General features: G+C 50.1%; 3 protein-coding genes across 19 annotated transcripts in view; 2 read left to right on the top strand and 1 right to left on the bottom strand.

Moving 5' to 3' along the window:
- The window catches only part of Tbcd (tubulin folding cofactor D), a 155,739-nt gene extending 134,047 nt beyond the window's left edge, over positions 1–21,692 (top strand). Inside the window, 12 exon segments of the mRNA XM_052196288.1 lie at positions 688–779; positions 1,644–1,784; positions 8,033–8,116; positions 8,979–9,137; positions 9,211–9,349; positions 9,591–9,712; positions 13,180–13,257; positions 15,958–16,047; positions 16,693–16,780; positions 17,212–17,321; positions 18,125–18,209; positions 21,448–21,692. Coding sequence (XP_052052248.1) covers positions 688–779; positions 1,644–1,784; positions 8,033–8,116; positions 8,979–9,137; positions 9,211–9,349; positions 9,591–9,712; positions 13,180–13,257; positions 15,958–16,047; positions 16,693–16,780; positions 17,212–17,321; positions 18,125–18,209; positions 21,448–21,465 — 1,206 coding nt within the window. The 3' untranslated portion in view covers positions 21,466–21,692.
- LOC127694697 (uncharacterized) lies at positions 10,118–13,044 on the top strand. 14 transcript variants are annotated; one of them, XM_052196296.1, is made up of 7 exons: positions 10,118–10,955; positions 11,434–11,511; positions 11,631–11,669; positions 11,906–12,256; positions 12,413–12,529; positions 12,647–12,685; positions 12,725–13,044. In XM_052196296.1, exons 1-7 carry the CDS (start codon positions 10,773–10,775, stop codon positions 12,830–12,832), a joined length of 915 nt encoding a protein of 304 aa, XP_052052256.1. In that variant the 5' UTR covers positions 10,118–10,772; the 3' UTR covers positions 12,833–13,044. The 14 variants fall into 14 exon arrangements, 7 of the variants coding, with proteins under 7 accessions (XP_052052256.1, XP_052052258.1, XP_052052261.1 ...); XM_052196299.1 differs by lacking the exon at positions 10,118–10,955 and adding an exon at positions 10,996–11,197; XM_052196298.1 differs by lacking the exon at positions 11,631–11,669.
- Positions 21,693–21,796: 104 nt separating the features above from the next.
- The window catches only part of B3gntl1 (UDP-GlcNAc:betaGal beta-1,3-N-acetylglucosaminyltransferase like 1), a 56,647-nt gene continuing 55,624 nt past the window's right edge, over positions 21,797–22,819 (bottom strand). For 3 of the 4 annotated variants that reach the window (XM_052196292.1, XM_052196290.1, XM_052196293.1), the window contains one exon: positions 21,797–22,367. The gene's annotated coding sequence lies outside the window, so the exon portion shown is untranslated. Of the gene's footprint in view, positions 22,371–22,819 lie in introns of all 4 variants that reach the window. The other variant, XM_052196291.1, reaches the window with a different exon arrangement.

The following is a 22,819-nucleotide window of genomic DNA, read 5'->3' as shown; positions in this document are numbered from 1 at the left end:
GCAAATAGAATATTCATATGCATGCATGCATCCACATATGCATAAATAGAAATAGTATCCCCGGGCCTACACAGTAGCTCAGTGAATAAATCATTTGTTGGGTAAGCCTGGTAATCCAAGTTTAACCCCTAGAACTTATGTAGAGAGTACCAATGCACAAAGTTTTCCTCTAACAACATCCATATACTGGCTGCAGCATACTGATTGTATAGACACACAAACGTGCACGCACACACACGGAGGTGGGTGGATATATAAGTATTTTTGCTCATTTGTTGTTGGGATCTAGAATACCAGCTGTTCCCTCTAGGAGATGGAAACCATTGACAGGAAGCTGTTGTAGGGACGAGGTCCGATCATGACAGGCGCTGGTGTTTGGGTGAGGCTGCCGGATGATCTCTTTTCATTGAGTCCTTCCAGAAGCAGACTCAGGGCATGTTGCCTTGTGTGGGAAGTGGCTCCTGTGAGCTGCCTAGCAAGCCCCACCCATGGCTACGATGTCCAGAGCCACTTACCTGTCTGAAAAAGAAATGTGTTGATAGCCATACTTGGTAGTACGCACTCACAGCACTGAGGATGGGGAGACTGGATTCTCAGGTTCAAGGCCAGACTGGGATACTTAAACTGACTAAAAAAGTGTGTTTACTTGGTAGTTGATACTTCTTTTGGGGACCCTCTTGCCCTTAGGTTCTCTCGGGTCTGCGAAAAGTCACCTGTATTTCTCCCAATGATGTGAGCTTTGCTGAGGCCAGGAGAGACGGTTTGAAAGCAATCTCAAGGTGAGCCTCTAGCCTGGAGGGTGGGCGTCCGCAGGCACCACGTGGATTGTCTATCAGGCAAGCACAGAGCAGAAATGTAGAGGTGTTTCCAGAGCACCATCAGGGAACATTTGCATCTTCACTTGAAAACCACCTCAGAAACCGAGGAACTTGTGGTTTGAGGCTAGCCCTGGCAACATCGAAGCTTTATATGAAACCAAACAGAAACAAACCAAGCCATCATGGGGGCTCGGGAGCAGCACAGTGGCAGAGTTCTTGTTCAGCTTGTACAAGGCTGTCGGTCCTTTCACAGTACTGCTAAATAAATAAATAGATAGGCTTGTACAAGGCTGTCGGTCCTTTCACAGTACTGCTAAATAAATAAATAGATAGATAGGCTTGTACAAGGCTGTCGGTCCTTTCATAGTACTGCTAAATAAATAAATAGATAGATAGATAGATAGATAGATAGATAAATAAATAAATAAATAAATAGGGTGGATGAAGCTGTGAGTTTAGACATTCTGCAAGGCCTGAATCTTGTGTCTTGGTGACTTTTGTGTGTAGATGCAGTGTGTAGGGCCATGTGTTCCTCTTTTAGTTCCCTGTGGTCCTTCCTGTAAGCCTAGTTACTCCCCTGATAGCAGCAGTAACTATTTTCATAGGGGTGGAAGAAAGAGCCAGCCACCTTGCAGACTGTGGGGGCGGTGAAGGTGACTTCACAGTGAGCGCCATTCTGCACCCGCAGTGGGATGGGCGCTGGTCCCCCCCCCCCAAGTCTACCCCCGAGGCTCCTCTGACATGCCGAATGTTCCCCTCAGCAAGATACTTGAAGTCATTGTAATGTGAAGGATGAGCTCACAGACATGCATATTTTAATTTCAGAATTTGCCAGACGGTTGGTGTGAACACACAGGGGCCCCCAGATGAAGTCATCTGCAAAGAGAACATCTCCGAGGTTTATGCCGCATTGCTGGGCTGCATGAGCGATTACACCACAGACAGCAGAGGGGACGTGGGAGCCTGGTAAGAACAGTGTTCGTAGTACGCCTCCCTTGCTGCCTCATAAATGCTCAGACATGGGAGGGCACGGCATCTCATGGTGCCCAGGGCTTGAAACAGTAGGCATGAAGTCACCGTAGGAACTCTCGCGCGGCTGTCTGCCCTGGCATCTCGGGAGCAGCAGTGAGCTGGTGCTCTCCTTCTGCTCAGGCTTCCACAGCCCTCTGAGTCTGCCTGATTGTCTTCTGTCTCCTCCGGTAGGGCAGACGCCTTGTGAGGCAGAGAGCAAGGCTAGTCCGCTGTTGTCTAGTAACAGCTATGGCTGGCGCCTGCCTCCTGCCCCCTCCCGCTGGCTCTGCATACTGTAGTGACGAGTTCAGAGGAGCTTAGAGAAGATTGGTCTTGGTCGGTGTGATCAAGCATGGAGAGAGCGTGTACCCTTGCACACGATGTGCCAGACTTTATTTTTCTGACATGTTCTTCCTGCCTCTTCATTTTCCCTTCCTTTCCTTCTGGGTGCCAGCCATTGTTTCTTTTCACATGTCCTTGCCCAGTGTAACACCCCACGTTACAGATCACTTTGAAGGCTGCCCTGTCCACACCTCCCAGAAACTCAAGCAGTTGGGCCATGCCAGACAGGTCCTGAAGGCCTCTTCCTTTTGTGTACTTGTTGTTATTGTTGTATAAATGTTAATTAGTCTGTGTTCTGCTGATTGACTCTGATTTTCTACTCTAAAGCTCATTTTATAATTTTAATGTCATGTAACATTGGTCATTAGTTTACAATTGCACTGGGTCTTCCCATTGTCTGTTTGCTGGCGTTTCCTGTGTTCTCCTTATTGTAATTATCTTTTCCTCCTCCTAGGACACCTCCCTCCAGGTCTATCAGCTGTTATGGATTGTGTTGTCCGGATATATCTGTGTAGACACAGAAAGGCCTTCCCTGTGGCTGACCTCAGTCTTATGAGCCTGGTAAATGGAGGCTCTGAGGGACCCCACAGCCATTTCCAACCTTGCCACGATCTCCCCAGCAGAGCTGAAATGCTGTGCAGGTCCCAAAGCTACAAGCGATCCCCACCTACCTGCTCTCCTGTAGCATCCCTTTGCAGACCCTTCTAGAATGTGCCACAGGGTTAGCAGCAGGCAAGCAGGCATTGTGAACCCAGTCCACATGCGGCCAGTGACCTGGGTCTGTGATAGATATTGGCAGATCCTAGACTTCTTTTCTGAGGCCCCTGAATTCTCAAGATACCTGATTGACCTAGATTACTTTGTAGTTTAAGACTGAAAAATGTGAATGTTGAGTGTTTTTTCCATGAAAGATGTTAACAAACATCTGTTTATCCAGTACAGGGCACTGAAGACAGACCAGAGGAACAATTTCATCTAAGTCTAGCTTAGAGGGTCTTGTAGTTACTTAGAGGGGCGAGGAGCATAGGTAAGGGGTTACTTGCATAGGGGACCAAAGGGCAGCTGCATCACTGAAAGGCACTCTCTAGCAGGGGTGACAGCTCACAGAAACTCCATCTCTGGAGACTTCTGCTTGTAGGCAGCGCTGCCAGCTGAGGCGTGTCCCCTCCCCAGCAATTTTTACTGCTTCTATACCTAACCCTGGGTAGGTTTCATTAGCTTCCCGAGCCTTATAAATTTCAACAGCTTCCTGAGTCTTAAGGTCCTCTCCTCCCTTCCAAAGTAGTTTCTCTTTGGAATAAATAGTTACACAAGAGTGTATTTCCTTGCAGTCTGCCTGGCACTGGGACAACGCCCTTCCGGGCAAAGCAGAAAGGTTCAGTGATGGGGTTCTTCCCCAGACCTGGTCCTTAGGACCTTACCCTCTGTGGTATTTCTTGTGTCTTAACTCTCTCTGCAAAGGGTGGACCTCCAGGATTCTGCTCCTGGGAGTCCAGTGCAGAATTACCAGCAGTGAATGGTTCAATTCCAGACACTTAAAAATATTTCTCTCTTATTTTTTGAGATTATAATTACACCAGGTCTCCTATTTCTCCTCTCTCTAAACTCCCAAAGACCCCGCTCCTTGTTCTTTCAAATGTATGGCCTCCTTTTTCATTAGTTGTTATGCACTGTGTGTGTGTGTGTGTGTGTGTGTGTGTGTGTGTGTGTGTGTGTGTCCCACTCTCAGCATTCCTTAGCTGCCTGTAGTTCTTTGTGTAGGGTTGAGGCCTCCGGAGCTTTGCCCACCCTAATCTACGTAAGCGTGTCCATTGTCCTTGTTCATCTCAGCTTTAGGAGTGATGTTGGGGAGACATTACACTCTCTGGTCCTCACAGTGCCCCTGCCTTCTCTTCCATAATGAGTCCTGATGCTTAGAGGCTCCACAGTTCTGCATTTTGGGAGCAGTTTCCTTGGTGAGGGGGTGAGGACTGCACTTCTCTGTGGGTTTAAGGACCCATGTTTAAATTAGGGATTAACTAGTGTAGTGGCAGTTGTAGGTTCTCCTCCAGGAACCCTGACTTCACAAGCCCTAGCTCATTGGCTGGGCTTCCAGTATAAGAAGACCTGATTTCCCTCTGAGCAGGTATTAAATCCAATTAGAGGGCTGTTAGTTACACACACAGAAGGAGGAGAGTAAAAAACCAGTAATGAGTCTGAAAAGTCATATGGAATTATATAGTGTTCCCTCCAAGAGCCAGATTTTCTAGTCAAAACCCTAACAAGTCACAAGAAGCCCTCTTCTGAGTTGTTGGTCAGAGTTGTCTAAGAAAGTCCTAAAACATTATAGGCTACTGCTGTTGCCCTTGATTGCCCCCCAAGGGTGGAAGGCAGGTCCCTACTGCTAAAGATATCATGAGTTTCAGACGCTGGGCCCAGACGCCTCTGAACTGGAACTGACTGAAAGCCTCTTCCCTGAGGACTAATGTCCATGATACCAGAAGGCTCCATGGAAGCGTCCACAGGAGGGCAGTAACAACAGCTGCCCAACTATGGTATATCTGAACCGCAGCAATCAGCACGGCATGATAAACCCTATGGTCACCTTAGTGGCACACATACCCTGACATCCCTTTTTGTTGTAGTCTTTAATTCAACAGTATCTAGACCTTCCTCAGGGATTCTAGATGTTTTTGAAATTCTGACCTTCTCTTTAGTTTGCTCTGTATTTTTCATATTTTTCAGATACAGTTTTTGTAAAGACTGCATATTTGGTCAATCTGTTGTTGCTACTGTTATTTTAGCATTTGTTATCTATTATTTATTTAGTTAGTTTTTAACTGATTTTCCTAAGTTATAGTTAAATTGCAGGGCTTTGTGTTACAGAGTTTTCTTTTAGCCAGTGGTAATATTCGCCAGCCACAGAGTACCACAGAGATCTACTCTGTTCTCACCTTCAGGTCACTGAGAATGGCATGGCTTTCAGGGAGGGGTTCGTATGGACGCAGGTGCGAAGCCACCATGGTTTCATTAAAGTGGCCTTGCTCCAGATTAAACGGCATTGTAGAGCATAGCTGTGGGTGCTTTTACCAAGAGGCCTTCTGAGGCTCAGGCCCTGTCTCTTTTTCCTATTCGTGTGCTCAGCGATGTTTCCTTGTAGCTGGATTCTGCTGTGTTATTTGGAGTTTCATCCTGTCTATCACGGCTTAAGAGGTGGCAGGCAACATGAAGGAAACGTACAGGTTACCCCACAGTGTGTCTGCACGTGCTTTGTAGTTGTGTACCTGTAGACCCTGGCACTTGTCAGACCTACCTGTGTCCCTGGCACATTTCCCAGGTGTGTACCTGTGTCCCTCAGCACACTTTGCAGGTGTGCACCTGTGTCCCTCAGCACACTTCTGAGGTGTGCACCTATGTCCCTGGCACACTTGACAGGTGTGCACCTCTGTCCCTGGCACACTTTGCAGGTGTGTACCTGTGTCCCTGGCATACTTTGTAGGTGTGTACCTGTGTCTCTGGCTTACTTTGTAGATATGTACCTGTGTCCCTCAGCACACTTCGCAGGTGTGCACCTGTGTCCCTGGCACACTTCGCAGGTGTGTACCTGTGTCCCTGGCACACTTTGCAGGTGTATACCTGTGTCCCTGGCACACTTCGCAGGTGTGTACCTGTGTCCCTGGCATACTTTGTAGGTGTGTACCTGTGTCCCTCAGCACACTTCGCAGGTGTGCACCTGTGTCCCTGGCACACTTCGCAGGTGTGTACCTGTGTCCCTGGCACACTTCGCAGGTGTGTACCTGTGTCCCTGGCACACTTTGCAGGTGTGTACCTGTGTCCCTGGCACACTTCGCAGGTGTGTACCTGTGTCCCTGGCACACTTTGCAGGTGTGCACCTGTGTCCCTGGCACACTTCGCAGGTGTGCACCTGTGTCCCTGGCACACTTCTCAGGTGTGCACCTGTGTCCCTGGCACACTTCACAGGTGTGCACCTGTGTCCCTGGCACACTTCTCAGGTGTGCACCTGTGTCCCTGGCACACTTCACAGGTGTGCACCTGTGTCCCTGGCACACTTCGCAGGTGTGCACCTGTGTCCCTGGCACACTTCACAGGTGTGCACCTGTGTCCCTGGCACACTTCTCAGGTGTGCACCTGTGTCCCTGGCACACTTCTCAGGTGTGCACCTCTGTCCCTGGCACACTTCACAGGTGTGCACCTGTGTCCCTGGCACACTTCACAGGTGTGCACCTCTGTCCCTGGCACACTTCACAGGTGTGCACCTGTGTCCCTGGCACACTTCTCAGGTGTGCACCTGTGTCCCTGGCACACTTCACAGGTGTGCACCTGTGTCCCTGGCACACTTCACAGGTGTGCACCTGTGTCCCTGGCACACTTCACAGGTGTGCACCTGTGTCCCTGGCACACTTCTCAGGTGTGCACCTGTGTCCCTGGCACACTTCTCAGGTGTGCACCTGTGTCCCTGGCACACTTCTCAGGTGTGCACCTGTGTCCCTGGCACACTTCTCAGGTGTGCACCTGTGTCCCTGGCACACTTCTCAGGTGTGCACCTGTGTCCCTGGCACACTTCTCAGGTGTGCACCTGTGTCCCTGGCACACTTCTCAGGTGTGCACCTGTGTCCCTGGCACACTTCACAGGTGTGCACCTGTGTCCCTGGCACACTTCTCAGGTGTGCACCTGTGTCCCTCGCACACTTCTCAGGTGTGCACCTGTGTCCCTGGCACACTTCTCAGGTGTGCACCTGTGTCCCTGGCACACTTCTCAGGTGTGCACCTCTGTCCCTGGCACGCTTCCCAGGTGTGCACCTCTGTCCCTGGCACGCTTCGCAGGTGTGCACCTCTGTCCCTGGCACGCTTCCCAGGTGTGCACCTGTGTCCCTGGCACGCTTCACAGGTGTGCACCTCTGTCCCTGGCACACTTTGCAGTCTTCCACCCCTTTGCCCCTGGCATGTTTTGCAGTTGTGATCCCATTTTTCCCCAGCGAGCTTTGCAGATCTCCCTCCTCACACCCCTGGCACTCATTGCAGATATGCCCTGGTGTCCCCACAGCACACCTTTCCCAAGGCTTGCTTTGTGTCCAGTACCCTCATCTGACTTTGGGGAGTCCCTGGAACCCTGGTCTGCACTTGTCTGTGAGTTTCCCCTCACAGCAGGAACCTGGTACAGGCTCCATAGAGGGTCTGATTGAGGCAAGGATGACCCCAGGCCTGAGAGTGTGTATCTTCCTTTTCCTGACTCTGGCTGAATGCACCTGCATCCCAGTTTAAATATCTGCCTTTGCTCTGGGATTAGACCAGTATTTTTTTCTTTGATACAAATTCATGACAGACAGCTCTGTTTAGTAGCAAAGTAAGTCTAGGATGGATCCGTTGGTTGCTCTGTTTGTTTGGTGAGAACCAGAAGTGCCAGCCTTGTGCAGAGAAACACTTCAGGAGGCCAGCTTCACATGGGAGGAGGCTGTGGGAAATATCTGCTATCACAGTGTGTGCACATGTCTTAGGCTGTGCGGAGACATGTCCAGTCTGTCTTCAGGTGTTAGGAATGAATCCTCTTGCTTGACAGAATGAGAGACAGCACGTCCCTCATTCCCCAGTCAAGGGATTTAAGTAAAGATGGCCAGTTGCTGGCATTGGGTTTCTCTGACGTCAGGTTTACACTGTGGAATTTCTGTAATCTCTGAAACGTACCCTATGCTTGGGCCTTTTGGAACTAAGTTTGTGTGTGGCCAGTGGGTGTCTCAAGACTTTTTTCCCCTCATGAGCTGCTTGTAGAGTCTGTGCTTATAGAGCCCAGTGGGTCTGGTTGGTGGAACCAGGGCTTGGGATCCCTGTCCTAGACTGACCTCCTCATGTCTCCTTATCCACAGGGTCCGTGAGGCCGCCATGACCAGCCTCATGGATTTGATGCTTTTGCTGGCACGGACAGAGCCGGTGCTGATTGAGGCCCACATGTGAGTATCTGAAGCCAACTTGGGCTATCCTGGGGCCGTAATGCCTTCTCAGACAAGCTTATCTGACCCCTGAACTGGTCCTCCAGAGTCTAAGGATCATGGCTAGGGTCCTTCACCTGACCCCGTGTCAGGATCCCTAACACACACACACTCCCCAACCCCATACCAGGACCTCCTTTGAACTGGCCTGTTTGATAGTCAGCTTCAGAGGGTAAGGCTGTAGTGGTCTCTGAACTTAGGGCTCTGTAGCTGAGTCTCATGCCAAGATGGGCTGCCATCCTTTGATCCAGCCCGTGGGTTCCAACCTCCTCTGCCACACGGTTGAGGCCCTACATTAGCCATCTGGTGTGTACTGTGCCTTCTCAGCCTGGCCTCTCCTCCTTCTCCACCGACCTGCGATGCCATCGCCTCTCAGTCTTGCTCCAACAGTACAGCAGCATCCACGTGAACTGGTTGTGTGGCTCCTGAGATGCTAGGGTAGGCAAGGTGCAGTCGTACCCATCCTGCATTGGTTGGTTTTATGTCAACTTGGCACAAACTAAAATTATTTGGAAAGAAGGACTCAGTTGAGAAAATATGTCCATAAAATTGACCTATAGGCATTTTCTTGATTAATGATTTATGTGGGAGGCTCCATTCCTAGGAAACTAGTATTGCGTTCTGTGAGAAAGCAGGCTGAGCAAGCTCCCTTCACAGCTTCTGCTTTAGTCCTGCCTCCTGCCTTCCTTTAGTGACGGCGTGTGACCTAAGACCCTTTCCTACCCAAGTTGCTTTTGGTCAGCCTGAAGTGGCTTCAGCAGCTGCTGACAATGAGGCGACCACGGGTCCCCACTGGCCTCATACGTGTGCCCTCCATTTGCAGCTGTGAGCGTGTCATGTGTTGCGTTGCCCAGCAGGCAAGTGAGAAGATCGACCGGTTCCGTGCTCACGCTGCCCGGGTGTTCCTGAACCTCTTGCACTTCGACAGCCCTCCCATCCCCCATGTTCCCCACCGCAAAGAACTGGAAAGTCTGTTTCCCAGGTACTGCCGGATACAGATCCCCTCGCAGCCCAGGCCCTCCAAGCATAGCCTTGAGGAAATCACTTTCTTTCAGGTCTGATGTGGCCACTGTGAACTGGAACGCACCTTCCCAGGCCTTCCCTCTCATCACCCAGCTCTTGGGATTGCCTGCCTATCGATACCACGTTCTGCTGGGGCTGGCTGTGTCTGTGGGTGGCTTGACAGAGTCCACGGTGAGGAGGCATCTGGCTGTGCATAGCAGGGACATAGGCTTCTTTCCAGAGGGTTCTGTCCCCGATGTGTGCATTTCACATGTCCACTGTCTTATCAGCCCCATACCTGTAGGACCCTCATGTCACTGTAGTTTGCAGTTGTTTGTGTTTTTTCCCCCAGTCATTTACTGTCATTGTAGTATCCCTGAGAAGCAAAAAGCTAGTCATGCTTTTGCCCACAATGCTGCTTTTTGGGTCGCAGGTCAGACATTCTACACAGAGCCTCTTTGAGTACATGAAGGGGATTCAGAAGGATGCTCAGGCCCTGGAGAGCTTCAGCGAGACCCTCCTAAAGGTCTTTGAGGACAACCTCTTGAATGACAGGTGAGTGGTGTCTTCAAACAGGGTACCTGTGCCCTGATCCTATTTCCACAGAGTCCAGGTTTCCCTGGGACACATTTGTCATAATAGTTGAGGAACAGGGCCACGCCAACTCCCAAGTTCTAGCCCCAACACTCATCTCCAGACCCAGGAATTCATCTCCCCTGGGCCTTGCTGGTCCCTAGGCCTGGCACTGATTGGCAATCCCTTTCCCTTGATGCACTCCCAGCAGGAAAATGACTTTTCTTTGTGTGTGTGGAGATGCAGAATACCAAGTGAGGTGGAGTCAGGTTCCATTCTGTAGGAATATTCTCCCTCCATCTTTTCTTGTCTATAATAGCTCCCTTCCCCCCCCCCCCCCCCCCCCCGACATAAGAGACCTGAAAGACAAATCCTGGATGTCTACACCATGGATCCTTTCCTGTTCACCAAAATTCCCTCCTGCTCATCCGAGCCCTCCCAGCTGTTCACTTTGGCAGACAGGCAGGATAGTTACTCTGTCTGTCCTTCTTGTTGCCTGGCCAAGGCCTGTTGTGGGCAGGAACTGACTCACTTGGGTATTTCCTGTTCCCCACCTTACAGACAGCTATAGTGGACACTGTAGGGACACATCTCTGCGGATGCACATCCCCTTCCCTTGGGTACTCACTGAGTAATGCACAGCCAGGTCCCACGGATTGCTCGTTACCTCCTGGAAAGCTGCCGGCCCTGTCTGTGGCTCACCGGCATTGACGCTCGGTCTCTCAGGAGGCGGTTCTGGTGGACACTCAGTTGCCCTCCTGGTGTCTGTTCATTGCCATGGCTTGTTTAGGTAGGCTTTCCTTCTCACTGTTGTTTCAGGACAACTTCACTATACGGGGCGAGTCTTTGTCAGAGTTGTAGTTTGAAGGACCCAGCTACCACCTGCCCTGTGCTTCAGTGAGCAAATGTAGTCGCTGAGGAACCTTTGTCTAATTTGGAGGTCCTAGAGAGCTCCTCTGGTACTCTTCCAGAAGTTCCAGCTTTAGGTTCTATCATCAGCCCTACAGTCTGAGAACACACAGAACGAACTCAAAACAGTTTAATGTTGCAAATGGGTGTCCAGACATTCATTCTGTCTGCTGGACAGTACACTGCACTTGCTTTGTACCTTGTCAGAACCTGTCAAGTTCTTGTCACGTGTACAGGTGAACGTGGCACTCTCTCCCAGGCCATCCGAGGTGTACAGGTGAATGTGGCACTCTCCCAGGGCATCCGAGGTGTACAGGTGAATGTGGCACTCTCTCCCAGGCCATCCGAGGTGTACAGGTGAATGTGGCACTCTCCTAGGGCATCCGAGGTGTACAGGTGAATGTGGCACTGTCTCCCAGGCCATCCGAGGTGTACAGGTGAATGTGGCACTCTCTCCCAGGCCATCTGAGGTGTACAGGTGAATGTGGCACTCTCTCCCAGGCCATCCGAGGTGTACAGGTGAATGTGGCACTCTCCCAGGGCATCCGAGGTGTACAGGTGAATGTGGCACTCTCCTAGGGCATCCGAGGTGTACAGGTGAATGTGGCACTCTCTCCCAGGGCATCCGAGGTGTACAGGTGAATGTGGCACTCTCCTAGGGCATCCGAGGTGTACAGGTGAATGTGGCACTCTCCCAGGGCATCCGAGGTGTACAGGTGAATGTGGCACTCTCCTAGGGCATCCGAGGTGTACAGGTGAATGTGGCACTCTCCTAGGGCATCCGAGGTGTACAGGTGAATGTGGCACTCTCCCAGGGCATCCGAGGTGTACAGGTGAATGTGGCACTCTCCCAGGGCATCCGAGGTGTACAGGTGAATGTGGCACTCTCCTAGGGCATCCGAGGTGTACAGGTGAATGTGGCACTCTCTCCCAGGGCATCCGAGGTGTACAGGTGAATGTGGCACTCTCCTAGGGCATCCGAGGTGTACAGGTGAATGTGGCACTCTCCCAGGGCATCCGAGGTGTACAGGTGAATGTGGCACTCTCCTAGGGCATCCGAGGTGTACAGGTGAATGTGGCACTCTCCTAGGGCATCCGAGGTGTACAGGTGAATGTGGCACTCTCCTAGGGCATCCGAGGTGTACAGGTGAATGTGGCACTCTCCTAGGGCATCCGAGGTGTACAGGTGAATGTGGCACTCTCCTAGGGCATCCGAGGTGTACAGGTGAATGTGGCACTCTCTCCCAGGCCATCCGAGGTGTACAGGTGAATGTGGCACTCTCCCAGGGCATCCGAGGTGTACAGGTGAATGTGGCACTCTCCCAGGGCATCCGAGGTGTACAGGTGAATGTGGCACTCTCCCAGGGCATCCGAGGTGTACAGGTGAATGTGGCACTCTCCCAGGGCATCCGAGGTGTACAGGTGAATGTGGCACTCTCCCAGGGCATCCGAGGTGTACAGGTGAATGTGGCACTCTCCCAGGGCATCCGAGGTGTACAGGTGAATGTGGCACTCTCCCAGGGCATCCGAGGTGTACAGGTGAATGTGGCACTCTCCCAGGGCATCCGAGGTGTACAGGTGAATGTGGCACTCTCCCAGGGCATCCGAGGTGTACAGGTGAATGTGGCACTCTCCTAGGGCATCCGAGGTGTACAGGTGAATGTGGCACTCTCCTAGGCCATCTGAGGTGTACAGGTGAATGTGGCACTCTCCTAGGGCATCCGAGGTGTACAGGTGAATGTGGCACTCTCCCAGGCCATCCGAGGTGTACAGGTGAATGTGGCACTCTCCCAGGGCATCCGAGGTGTACAGGTGAATGTGGCACTCTCCCAGGGCATCCGAGGTGTACAGGTGAATGTGGCACTCTCCCAGGGCATCCGAGGTGTACAGGTGAATGTGGCACTCTCCTAGGCCATCTGAGGTGTACAGGTGAATGTGGCACTCTCCTAGGGCATCCGAGGTGTACAGGTGAATGTGGCACTCTCCCAGGCCATCCGAGGTGTACAGGTGAATGTGGCACTCTCCCAGGGCATCCGAGGTGTACAGGTGAATGTGGCACTCTCCTAGGGCATCCGAGGTGTACAGGTGAATGTGGCACTCTCCCAGGGCATCCGAGGTGTACAGGTGAATGTGGCACTCTCCCAGGGCATCCGAGGTGTACAGGTGAATGTGGCACTCTCCCAGGCCATCTGACATCTGTGCATCAGGAATCCTGTTCTTATCTCTGCTGTAGGTAATTCACAAGAGAAGCCTCATTGTTGCCAGCTATATTCTTATTTCCCGTAGTCATTTGGCATTCTTGTAAGCACCATAATGCTGGTGTGTCTGTCTCTAGGAATTTGACAAGACCGTCTTGACTCTTACTCTATCTAGGAAGAGCTATCATGATGTTAAGAATATTTTGTTGTTGCTGCTGTTGTTAGTTTGTTGTATTTTTTTTCTTCAAATGTGTCAAGGGCATGCCCCTGTTTCTCACATGAGTGTCTCTTGGTTCTTGGGCGTTTCTGTGAGTCTCATGTTTGCTTATTACTTCCTCTCAGGGTGTCTGTATCGCTGCTGAAAATGCTGGACCAGCTTTTGGCCAATGGGTGCTTTGACATCTTTACTGCCGAGGAAAAGTAAGTATCTGCTTGCTTAGTGCTCTCTGTCTGACAAAGCCTAGTTCCACAAATTTCAAACATTTTTTATTTATTGATTGATTAGGATCTCAGAAGCCAGAAGGTAATGCAAACTCAGGCAGCAGACATCAGGATGGGCTGAAGTAGTGCCCTGCTCTCCAGGTGGGAAAGTAGACTTGGACAGGGGACATGGCCCACCTGCTAGGGCTCTTAGGCAGAGAGGTCCGGAAGTTGGAGCTTGAGATATGACCAAGGCTGGATGGACACAGGACAGTCTATGGGCCGTGTTCTGAAACCCCGGAGTATACTTGTGTCCATCCCAGCTGGACAGAGGCTATGGGGCACAGGGCGCAAAGCAGCTGTTTTCTACTTGTGTGGTTTGTGGTGCCTTAGCATCCTTTTCAGAGGAGGAGACAGCCATGAAGCATGGTATCTCTCTGGAGCTACTTAGGTGCCAAGTTGCCGTCCTGAGTGGGTGATACCATCTTGGTGATTTTTGTTCCTGTGAATACCTTATGGTCTTCACTGAATTCTTTCTTGGTTTGGGCAGCCTTGTATTTCATGAAGATGTCTGAGCATCTACTGTTACTTAGAAACTGCCTGGTGATATTGGATCTTGCTTTATACTAACTGGTGGATTCAAATCACCAGGATCTCAGTTGATCTCTTCCCGCTTCTGTGCCTTTGCCCATTCCCGCTTACTTTCTATCTTCTGCCCCATTAAAAGGATCTATGCCCAGTTTTCATATAATCTTTTCTCATGTTTTGTTTTTCTCTCTTGACCTTGGGCAATGTCTTTGTACTTACTTGCTGACAGCATTCGGGTGAACCCCTAAGGCTAGGAGTTCCATTGTCTTGGTGCTCCCCCTGAGATCCCACATGCCTCACATACCCAGGGCTGCTGGAGGACACCAGCCTGCTTTCCTTGAAGTCTGTAATCTTTGGTTTTTAACTGTTTGGCAGGGAAGTTAGATCTCTCTCTGCTTGATGCCCAAGATGGCTTTTTCCCTGATACTACAGGGCTCTCTCTGATACCACACAGCACTGACTTTCTAAAACCTGCCCGTATAGCTTGAAGGATCACAGGGGCGTAGCCTGGCTATGATACTCTCCTCCACATCGCCGGATTCATCTAGGAAAATGATCCAAGGATTTGACATTTATTTTTCTGGCTTAAAAATTTCAAAATAAGATATTAGGGAAACATGTAATGACATAAATGTTTTACTTCTCTCTTTTGTTCTTTATGGAGTCTGAATTTTTGGCACATACAGATGTAGGGGTGCCTCACACATCAGATGCTTCCATTTTTGGAGGCACTTCTACTAACACTTTTTTTTTCTTTTTAATTTTGTAGTGTTTTAGTTTTCATTATGTTTGGACTTTGTTTGTTTGTTTTTTATGTCAGTTGCTAATAGTATATGTAGTTTTATAAAAATTCAACCTGACAATCTGTTCTTTTAACCGAGTCCATAAATCTATTTCATTTAATCTTACTAGTTTTTACATTAAAGTAATTTTGTTTGTTCTATGTTTCTACTTTCTCTGGTTAGCAGAATTGTTTTCATCCATTCCATTTTCTTCATTTATCTGGGGCTTTTATTCTTTTCTGTGCTGTTGGAGCATTCCTGATATTATTTCCATTCACTGTGTTTTTGTACAGTTAGTGCTTGAATGGAAAAAAAAAGAAAAGAAAAATGAGAAGGACATGTGTGTGCCTAGGTACAGTGGAGGAAAAGGTTCATTGTAAATAAGAGGCAGAAACTTCTGGGAGAGTCTAAAGCGAACATGACCCTGAGCTGGGCCTTGAGAGGCAAGGGGAGAGCCAGGAGACCAAGGGCCCAGGAGGGTGAAGGGTAAAAGGGGCAGACTCAGCTAAACTGAGTGGATTATATACAGAAGGGCACCTTGGGGGAAGGGTGGGGTATGCCAGCCGTACCCTGAAACAGGTAGGGTGAGGGATGCTGGGAGAACCTGGTGGCCAGGAAGACATGGCAGAGATTAGACTCTATTGTTGGAGGGCTCACACCTCTTGAATTTGCTCACTGGGAGTCTTGCAAGAACCCTGGAGTGTAGACCCACTGGGTTGCTGGGGACAACAACGTTGAATGTAGACTTAAAGGGTCCCAATGAGACCATAGACTATGGTATGTGTCTAGAAGAACATTAGAACTGTGCATACATCCTGTAGGAAGACAAGCTGAGGCTGTAGAGTCATTCCTATGCAAGCTGGGAATGACAATGACCACAGCTCTGAGAAATACAACAGCCATTCTGTACCCAGTAAGCACTTTAGGGCGCTAGTTAGAGAAGAACTGGACTCCTGTGACTGGACCAGCCAGGGCTGACCTGGGTGGGGGCTGCTGCCATGGACTGTCCTGGAGCGCAGCAGCCCAGCTTCAGCGGTCATTCCAGGGCTGAAGAGGACTCCTCTGTGACCTAGGCCTATCACACGGGTTCTTCCCATGTAGCAGCACTTGCTGGTAGAACCTTTTCTGTTGGGGTGGGTCACTTGGATATGTCACATCGTGACTATGTCAGGGCCTGCCTGCCCAGCTGTTGAATACATCTCTGCTGTGTATGTTGAGAACCAAAGAAGTGGGCAGTGCCACACGTCCCAGCACTGATGCCACAACGCTGTGCCCCATTGCTCCATATTCCTGTGAGAGATGGACTTACAATAATGTCTTCTCCTTCAAGCCACCCCTTTTGTGTGAAGTTGCTCACACTTTGTAAGGAAGAAATCAAGAAGTCAAAAGACATCCAGAAACTTCAGTCAAGCATTGCAGTGTGAGTTTAAAGTGTTCCTGGGTGGTGTCAGGAATAAGAGGGATTTGGTGGTTCTTGGTGGGAGATAACGTTTTAATTACAAAGCAGCTTGAAATGGACGTTCATTTTGGAAAAGAAAAATCAGACTACTCCTTTCAGCAGTGGTTGGGGGGGATTGGCCAAAATAGGAAAGCCACATGTCTCATTTGTTCATTCTATACATCTGTCACTTGCTCCGGCACCTTGCCACCCCAGGAAGGAGAACACACCTGTACTAGTCCAGGGGTCTGGGCACATGGGCATGCGCATGCTAGCACAGACAACTGGTCATGTACTGGCAACCACATAGGTGTAGACATGTACACATGGATGCAGGAATCTGGGCACGCGGGCATGCACATGCTAGAACAAAGATCTCACTACGTACAGGCAAGCACATGGAAGCATGTTAGTATACAATGCACATGTGCATACAAGATAGGATAGATCACATGGGAGCACACTAGTGCACAACACACACACAGATCTCTACATAGGTATGCACACATATTAGCACACGACTCAAGGTTCATGCTGTGTACTTTCTGGGTCTCCCATGCGTCTTGGGTCCTTGGGTAACAGTACAAGCGTGGCACAGCTCCACGGTCTCCTGTGGGTCTCCTGCAGGCTCTGTGGAATGGTGCAGTTCAGTGGTGATGTGAGAAAGAAGGTTCTTCTGCAGCTCTTCCTCCTCCTTGGCCACCCTTTCCCTGTGGTGAGTGTGCCTGCCCCACCTCAAGCCCACTTGGGTGCTGGGCTGGGTAGGGAGAGCATGGGAAGCACTGCTGAGGCATTAACTGGGGCATTACAGCCCAGGGTTAGGAAGTCGGAGAACCCGCACAGTGGCCTTCCGAGGTAGAGTGCGAAGTCCGAAGTCCCCCCAACTCAGCCTGTGTGTCAGAAACACACACTGCCAGAGTAGATCAGACCACGGATGAAGTAGTATGTCACAGGCAATAACCAAGAGAGGTAGTGAGACAGACAGATTCCCTTGTGAGAGTTTCTGCTGCACCTCTTGACAGCAATGTCTGTGATGGCAGAAGTACCTGGGCCACGGCTAAGTTCATTTTCCTCCGTTCTAAGACACTTTGGGCTCTCTAGGTGGCAATGGGCTTCCCTCCTGTTGACCTGCTATTGTCATTCCAGATCCGGAAGAGCACAGCAAGCCAGGTGTATGAGATGGTGCTTACCTATAGCGACTTGGTAGACGCTGAGGTGCTTGAAGAGGTCATGTCTGTGCTCAGTGACACAGCCTGGTGAGTAGGGCCTGCCTGGCCTGGTCCGTGTAGCTTGGGGTGGAAAGGAGATATTTCCAACCCTCAAGAGCTCAGGGCCATCTAACAACTTCACACAAGGCCGAGGACACATCCTGGGAGCTTCAGCAGGAAATTGTTTAATGTGCAGTTGCTTTTCTCCTCATGTGAGCAAGGTGGGCAGAGCGGGTCAGACCCCTGCTGGTTCTCAGTAACTGGACTACAGCGTGCCACCAAGTGGGTGTCAGCTAGCTACTGTCATTCTGCTGCTGCAGAATATGTGCGGATATTGCTTCCACCTTTCTAATAAACTCATCCCTAGCAAGGACAGCTGGGAATCTTTAAAACATGTATGCATGTGTTTGTCTGGGCTTGTGTGCATGTGTGTGCAGTTGCCTAGGGATGCCAGAAAAGGGTGTGCAATTCCCCTGCATCTGGGGTTGTAGGTAGTCGGGAGCTGCCCTACGTGGGTACTAGGAACTCTGCTCCTCTACCAGAGTACAACCCCTAGTTTACAGAGAAGCTATTTTTTAAAGTAATTTTACATAGAGAGAAAACCATGTGTAGTACTTCTCAGCATTACATATTATTCCAATGAAAGCAGCCAACAGCTGAATTCTAAGAAAATGCTCCAGAAGTCCTCTTGGCCTGAGGTAGCATTTCTTGTTTGTCCCTAGAGTGGGGTGTGACTTGGTCCTGTGACAGAGCCAGGTTCTCCTGGTGTCGCCTCTGGGGAACACCACCACATCTCAAGGGGTGGGAGCTGAACCACTTGATACAGGGGACTCAAATGCTTTCCTCTATAGGGACGCAGAGCTTCTGGTTGTAAGAGAACAGAGGAATCACCTGTGTGACCTCCTTGGCGTGCCCAGACCCCAGCTGGTTCCAAAGGTAATACTTTTAATATTCTGAGGACACATGGCACCTGTGTTGCCTGCTGTTCTGAGTTCTGGTCTAAAGTAAACCAGGTCCCACGGTCAGTTTTCATTGCGCCGTTGCTTTCTCCAGACCAACATGGAGAGCTGCTTCTGCTGCCAGGGTGGGCAGCTTCTGTCTTTGTAGCGTGCTGGCTGCATGGTGCCATCTAATTGCTGGAGGCCACATGTAGTCTTCTAGGAATCCAGGAAAGAGGCTGTAGGTCCCTCATCATTCCTTGCCTTGGTGTATGTCCTGTTTGGGGCTCTGCTCCTCTGAGGGCACCTGTCCCAACAGGCTTCCATTCCCTCCGCCCACCGGGGCCCCAGCCTTCCTGGCTGCCTGTGCTAAGGCCTGTCCTCTGTTGTGTCCCTGGGCTCTCTTCCTGTGTTCTGTGGCTCAGTCCTGGAAATATGCTCCCAGCTTCATGCTTTGACTTTGGTGTTGTGGTCTACTCTAAGGTTATATAGTGTTTGCACCCAGGACCACCAGCCGGGGTGGCCCCGCCCACAATGGGTTGGTCTCTTCCACATCAATCACACATTAAGAAAATACTTGACAAGCTTGCCCCAACTTAAGCTTAGACATACACTTCTCAATTGAAAGCTCCTTTTCCCAAATGACTCTAGCTTGTGTCGAGTTGCCATGAGACCAGCCAGCACATGCAGCCAGCCCACTGCTTCTGAAAGCTCTATGTACCGACTCCTCAGAGGGAAATTCAGTTTTCTTGGAAAAAACTCTTATGTGAGGGGAGGATCACTTTATGCTTCCTGTGTTAGCTAGTCCCAGTCCCCAGATGATTCAGGGTCTTGTCACCACCATTGTCAAGCGACTGCATTTTGGAGTCTGTTTTATATGCTGGATTGTAGTATCAATCTGTAAGTCAATACAGACTGTATGATGGAAGAGGTTTGGATTATACAACAGCTCATGGTGCCCACCATGTCTCTTCTCCAGTTTTACTCTGTCCAAGACTGTCTATAATCTTGATCCTTGGTTTAAACTCTCAGAACTAGTTTGTTAGTTTGCATACTACCAGCCGGGTTGGCCTGGGACTGTTGGGAGCGAAGGTCCTCGATTGACACTAGGCCCAGACACTATGCCCTTGGAAGGTTGCCTATGAGTCCTACAGATGGAGATGCTGTCAGTGTGATTGGTCTCTAGTTCATGTACCACTTGCATCTCTGCTTAGAAAGTTCCCGTGATAGTTGAATGACTTTTAGTTTGTTCTTCAACACCTCTTTCTGATCCCCCCCCCTTACTGGGTTATAGTTACTTTTGCTGTGACAAAACACCATGCCAAAGGCAACTTAAGAGAAAGCACTTTATTGGGTTTATGGTTTCAGAGGGTTAGTGTCCGTAATGGCAAAGCAAAGACATGGCAGTAGGAACGGCTGAGTGTACACATCTTGATCCACAAACAGGAAGCAGAATTCACTGGGAATGTAATCCTTTGAAACCTCAAAACCACTCCCAGGGACATGCCTCCTCCAAGAACATCACACACTTCCAAATCCTTCCCAAACAGTTCCACCAGCTAGGCTGGGGTATGCACACCCGAGCCTGTGGAGGCGTTCTCATTCACCACCACATCCACCTGGTAGCTCCTGTATGCTTTCCATAGCACACCTTCCTGGGGGGCTTAGCTTGATAATCCCATCTCCAGGTCAGAGGCCTCTCTGAGTCGTGCTTTTCTTAGCATATACATATCTTTATTAACAAGCAGATGTGCTGATCCAATGGCCAGCAGTGGACTTGCTTTTCTTCCTGGAAGGCGCTGTTAGATGGTTTCTGTGGTATAGGCCTAAGGGTCTGTCCATTTGTTTCCACCCTTGCCCCTGGGCTCCCTGTCCTTATAGAACTTGAGTCCTTCAGGAGCCCAGCAGCATCCTGGAGGACTGCAGATGAGCGGGGTGTGTGTGTGCATTCTAATCAGTCAGCCGGTCCCCAACCTCCCGCTGGACCTGGCCTGCAGCCTTCCCAGTGCTCTTGGTGTGGCCTGCCTGGTCTAGGGGCTAGTAGACCTGGTTCTGGTGTGCCTGACAGTGGTGTCTCTTTTCTTCCTTGCTGGATAAGAGTGGATGTATTTCAGATCCCATGAGGTAAGCCTTGGAAGCCCCCTTGAGTGCTATTCCCCAGCTCCTGCAGGTCCCTTTTGGTGGACTTTGCTAGGTTCTGTGTCTCATCTGCTCTGTCCACTTTCAGGATGGAAGTCTGTTCTCTGACATTCTGAGAAACACTTTTTTTCAGTTGTGAAGCTCCCTGTATCGAGTGAGACACCAAACCCATTAGTACACATTTTTGTCATTTTACTCCATCTGCTGAGGGATTAATGTCTTGTACTTGTCTCAAATGTCCTTTAATTATGTTTAAACTTTGGGGGGGGGGTGCATTTTGAAGCTGCACTACTACTCTTGACAACTCTTTTGCTCACTGTGAAGTGTGGCAGCATCTGGTTCCTGTCACACTTTCAATGTCTATGAATGTTATAGTCAAGATTGTGCCTTAATACCATTTAACTCTTTATTAATTAGCGTTTCATGAATTCATGTTTACTGTATAATTACAGGCAAGTTTACATCCATCATCTTGTTTCCCACTTGACCTTCCTGTTTAAAGTTTCTTTCCCCCTTATCTGAATTTCATTTCCTACCCAGTTAACTGGTTTCACAGCTCTGTTCTTCTGTCCCTGATTTCCCTGAGGCCAACCCTCTTTCTTGACACATACACTATCCCTGCCCTTGACCTCCAGCTGCAGAGCCTGGTCTGAAACTGGTTTGTTCTATTTAGGGCGTGGTCTTGCCAGTCAGCTTCTTTCCTTACTGTTCTCTGTGCTTTGAGTTGGCTTTGTGCCTGAGCTGTCATGTCCCTGTCATGTTGAGAGGTTTTTTCCTCTCTGTCGGCCCAAGTCTTCCCAGGGCTTCCCCCTGCAGGAACCATGAGATATGCAGGTGTAGCCTGGTTGCTTGAGTGGCTCTAGGAGTGGTGACAACAGATGGGGCAATGGTATAGTCTTGGTTTCTTATGCAGTGTGCAACTGCTCTTTATGTTGTTAAAAAAGTTTAAATATCTGTGAACAGTTTACTGATGTACTCTGGCAAGGACACAGAGCCATAACTGCACAATCCCAGCTGTCAGGATTCTGGTCGGCAGGCTTTAGCCATAGCAGAGAGGGTGGAGTGGTGAGCAGCCTGACACTGCCATGTCTTCACAGCCTGTTCCGGGAAGCTGAGCCTCGCCCACCCAGCTGGGATGTCTTGCCCTGAGGCTCCACCTCAAGCTTTACCATCATGGAAACTTGGTGCCACAGACTTCTGAGAAAGGTCGCGCCTGCTAGATGGATTGGGAGGCTATCCACAGAGAGCAGTACTTCCTCACGCATGCTGTGCTCTGGTGGCCTGGACTGCCCATACGCTTGCTGTCACCAGATGTGCTTCTCATTAAATCATGTATCACACAGCCCAGCCTCTGCCTATCTCTGGGACGTCTATGCAAAAGGAGCTGGAGGATCTGCTGTGGGCTCCCCTTGAGTGCTTTGCAGTACGGTTTGTGTAGCGTGACGGGTGTGGAGTTTGAAGTACTGGGCAGATGCAGGGGCAGGCAGCTCTCCTCCCACGTGCTCAGCCAGCCAAGTCACCAACAATACTACAATGGTCTGAGCAAGAGACCATCAGAACCCAGCATCCCTGTGGGGACACGGATGGCCACTCTGGTCCCAGGGCCTACCTGTCCTGCTGTGGCTGTCCCTCTGTATCTCAGGCCTGACCCTCAGTAAGCTGTTGAGGATGGACATGTGGCTGAGACGGAAATCAAGATAACGTCTCATAGTGAAGTGGCCAGGGCCTCAAGCCAAGGCCTGTAGGTAGTATGTGTTCTCTCAGGGTAGGTCTGCATCTCATGGAGCAGGATGTGAAAGGACACCCTGCTGCCTTTATCGGGATCCACTTTCCAGGCCTGGGTTGCAGCTCTGTCGTGCTGCCCTGGTAGCAGGGACTTCTGAAACCTGGGGCCTGGCTCGTACTTCATTCCAGTCTTGCACACCTCTTTCCTAGACTCAGCATTCTCTGTTGTGAGTAGGAGCCTGGCTGACATCAGCTGGCAAGGCCCGGTGCGAGACAGGCTTTGATGTCGTGTCTGCTGGGAAACAAATGCACTATTTTTAGTATTTTAAAACACAATTCCAAACATGACATTTTTAAGACATGGAGACCAATTGGTTTCCAACAGACCTAGCAGAGTAATGCCCCTTTCAGTGAGATTTAATGATGGTTGAAGTAAACGGATTTTGTTCCCGGCTAGTCACCTTTGCATGTAGATCCCACCATAGGCAACTGTCCCCACTGGATGCCTAGTGGGATGGAGAGACTTCAGCAGAAAGGGTTTTGTTGTGGATAGCCCTGGGCTTGTAGTTTGATGTTAATTCCACTCCTCAGAGGGGCTGCAGATGAGGAGTTGCCTTGTGAACCTTCTCCCCACCTTAACTTTTTAAATAAAGGCTTAAGGCCAATGATTGGGCAGGAGGAAGGGGAGGAGCTGAGTGTTTAAGGGAAGAGCTACTAGGGATCAGCAGGAGAGGCGACAGAGAG

Source organism: Apodemus sylvaticus, chromosome 10 (genome assembly GCF_947179515.1).
Source record: "Apodemus sylvaticus chromosome 10, mApoSyl1.1, whole genome shotgun sequence".
NCBI lineage: Eukaryota > Metazoa > Chordata > Mammalia > Rodentia > Muridae > Apodemus > Apodemus sylvaticus.
The sequence above is the reverse complement of the archived record's forward strand: the minus strand, read 5'-3'. Positions and strand labels throughout refer to the sequence as shown.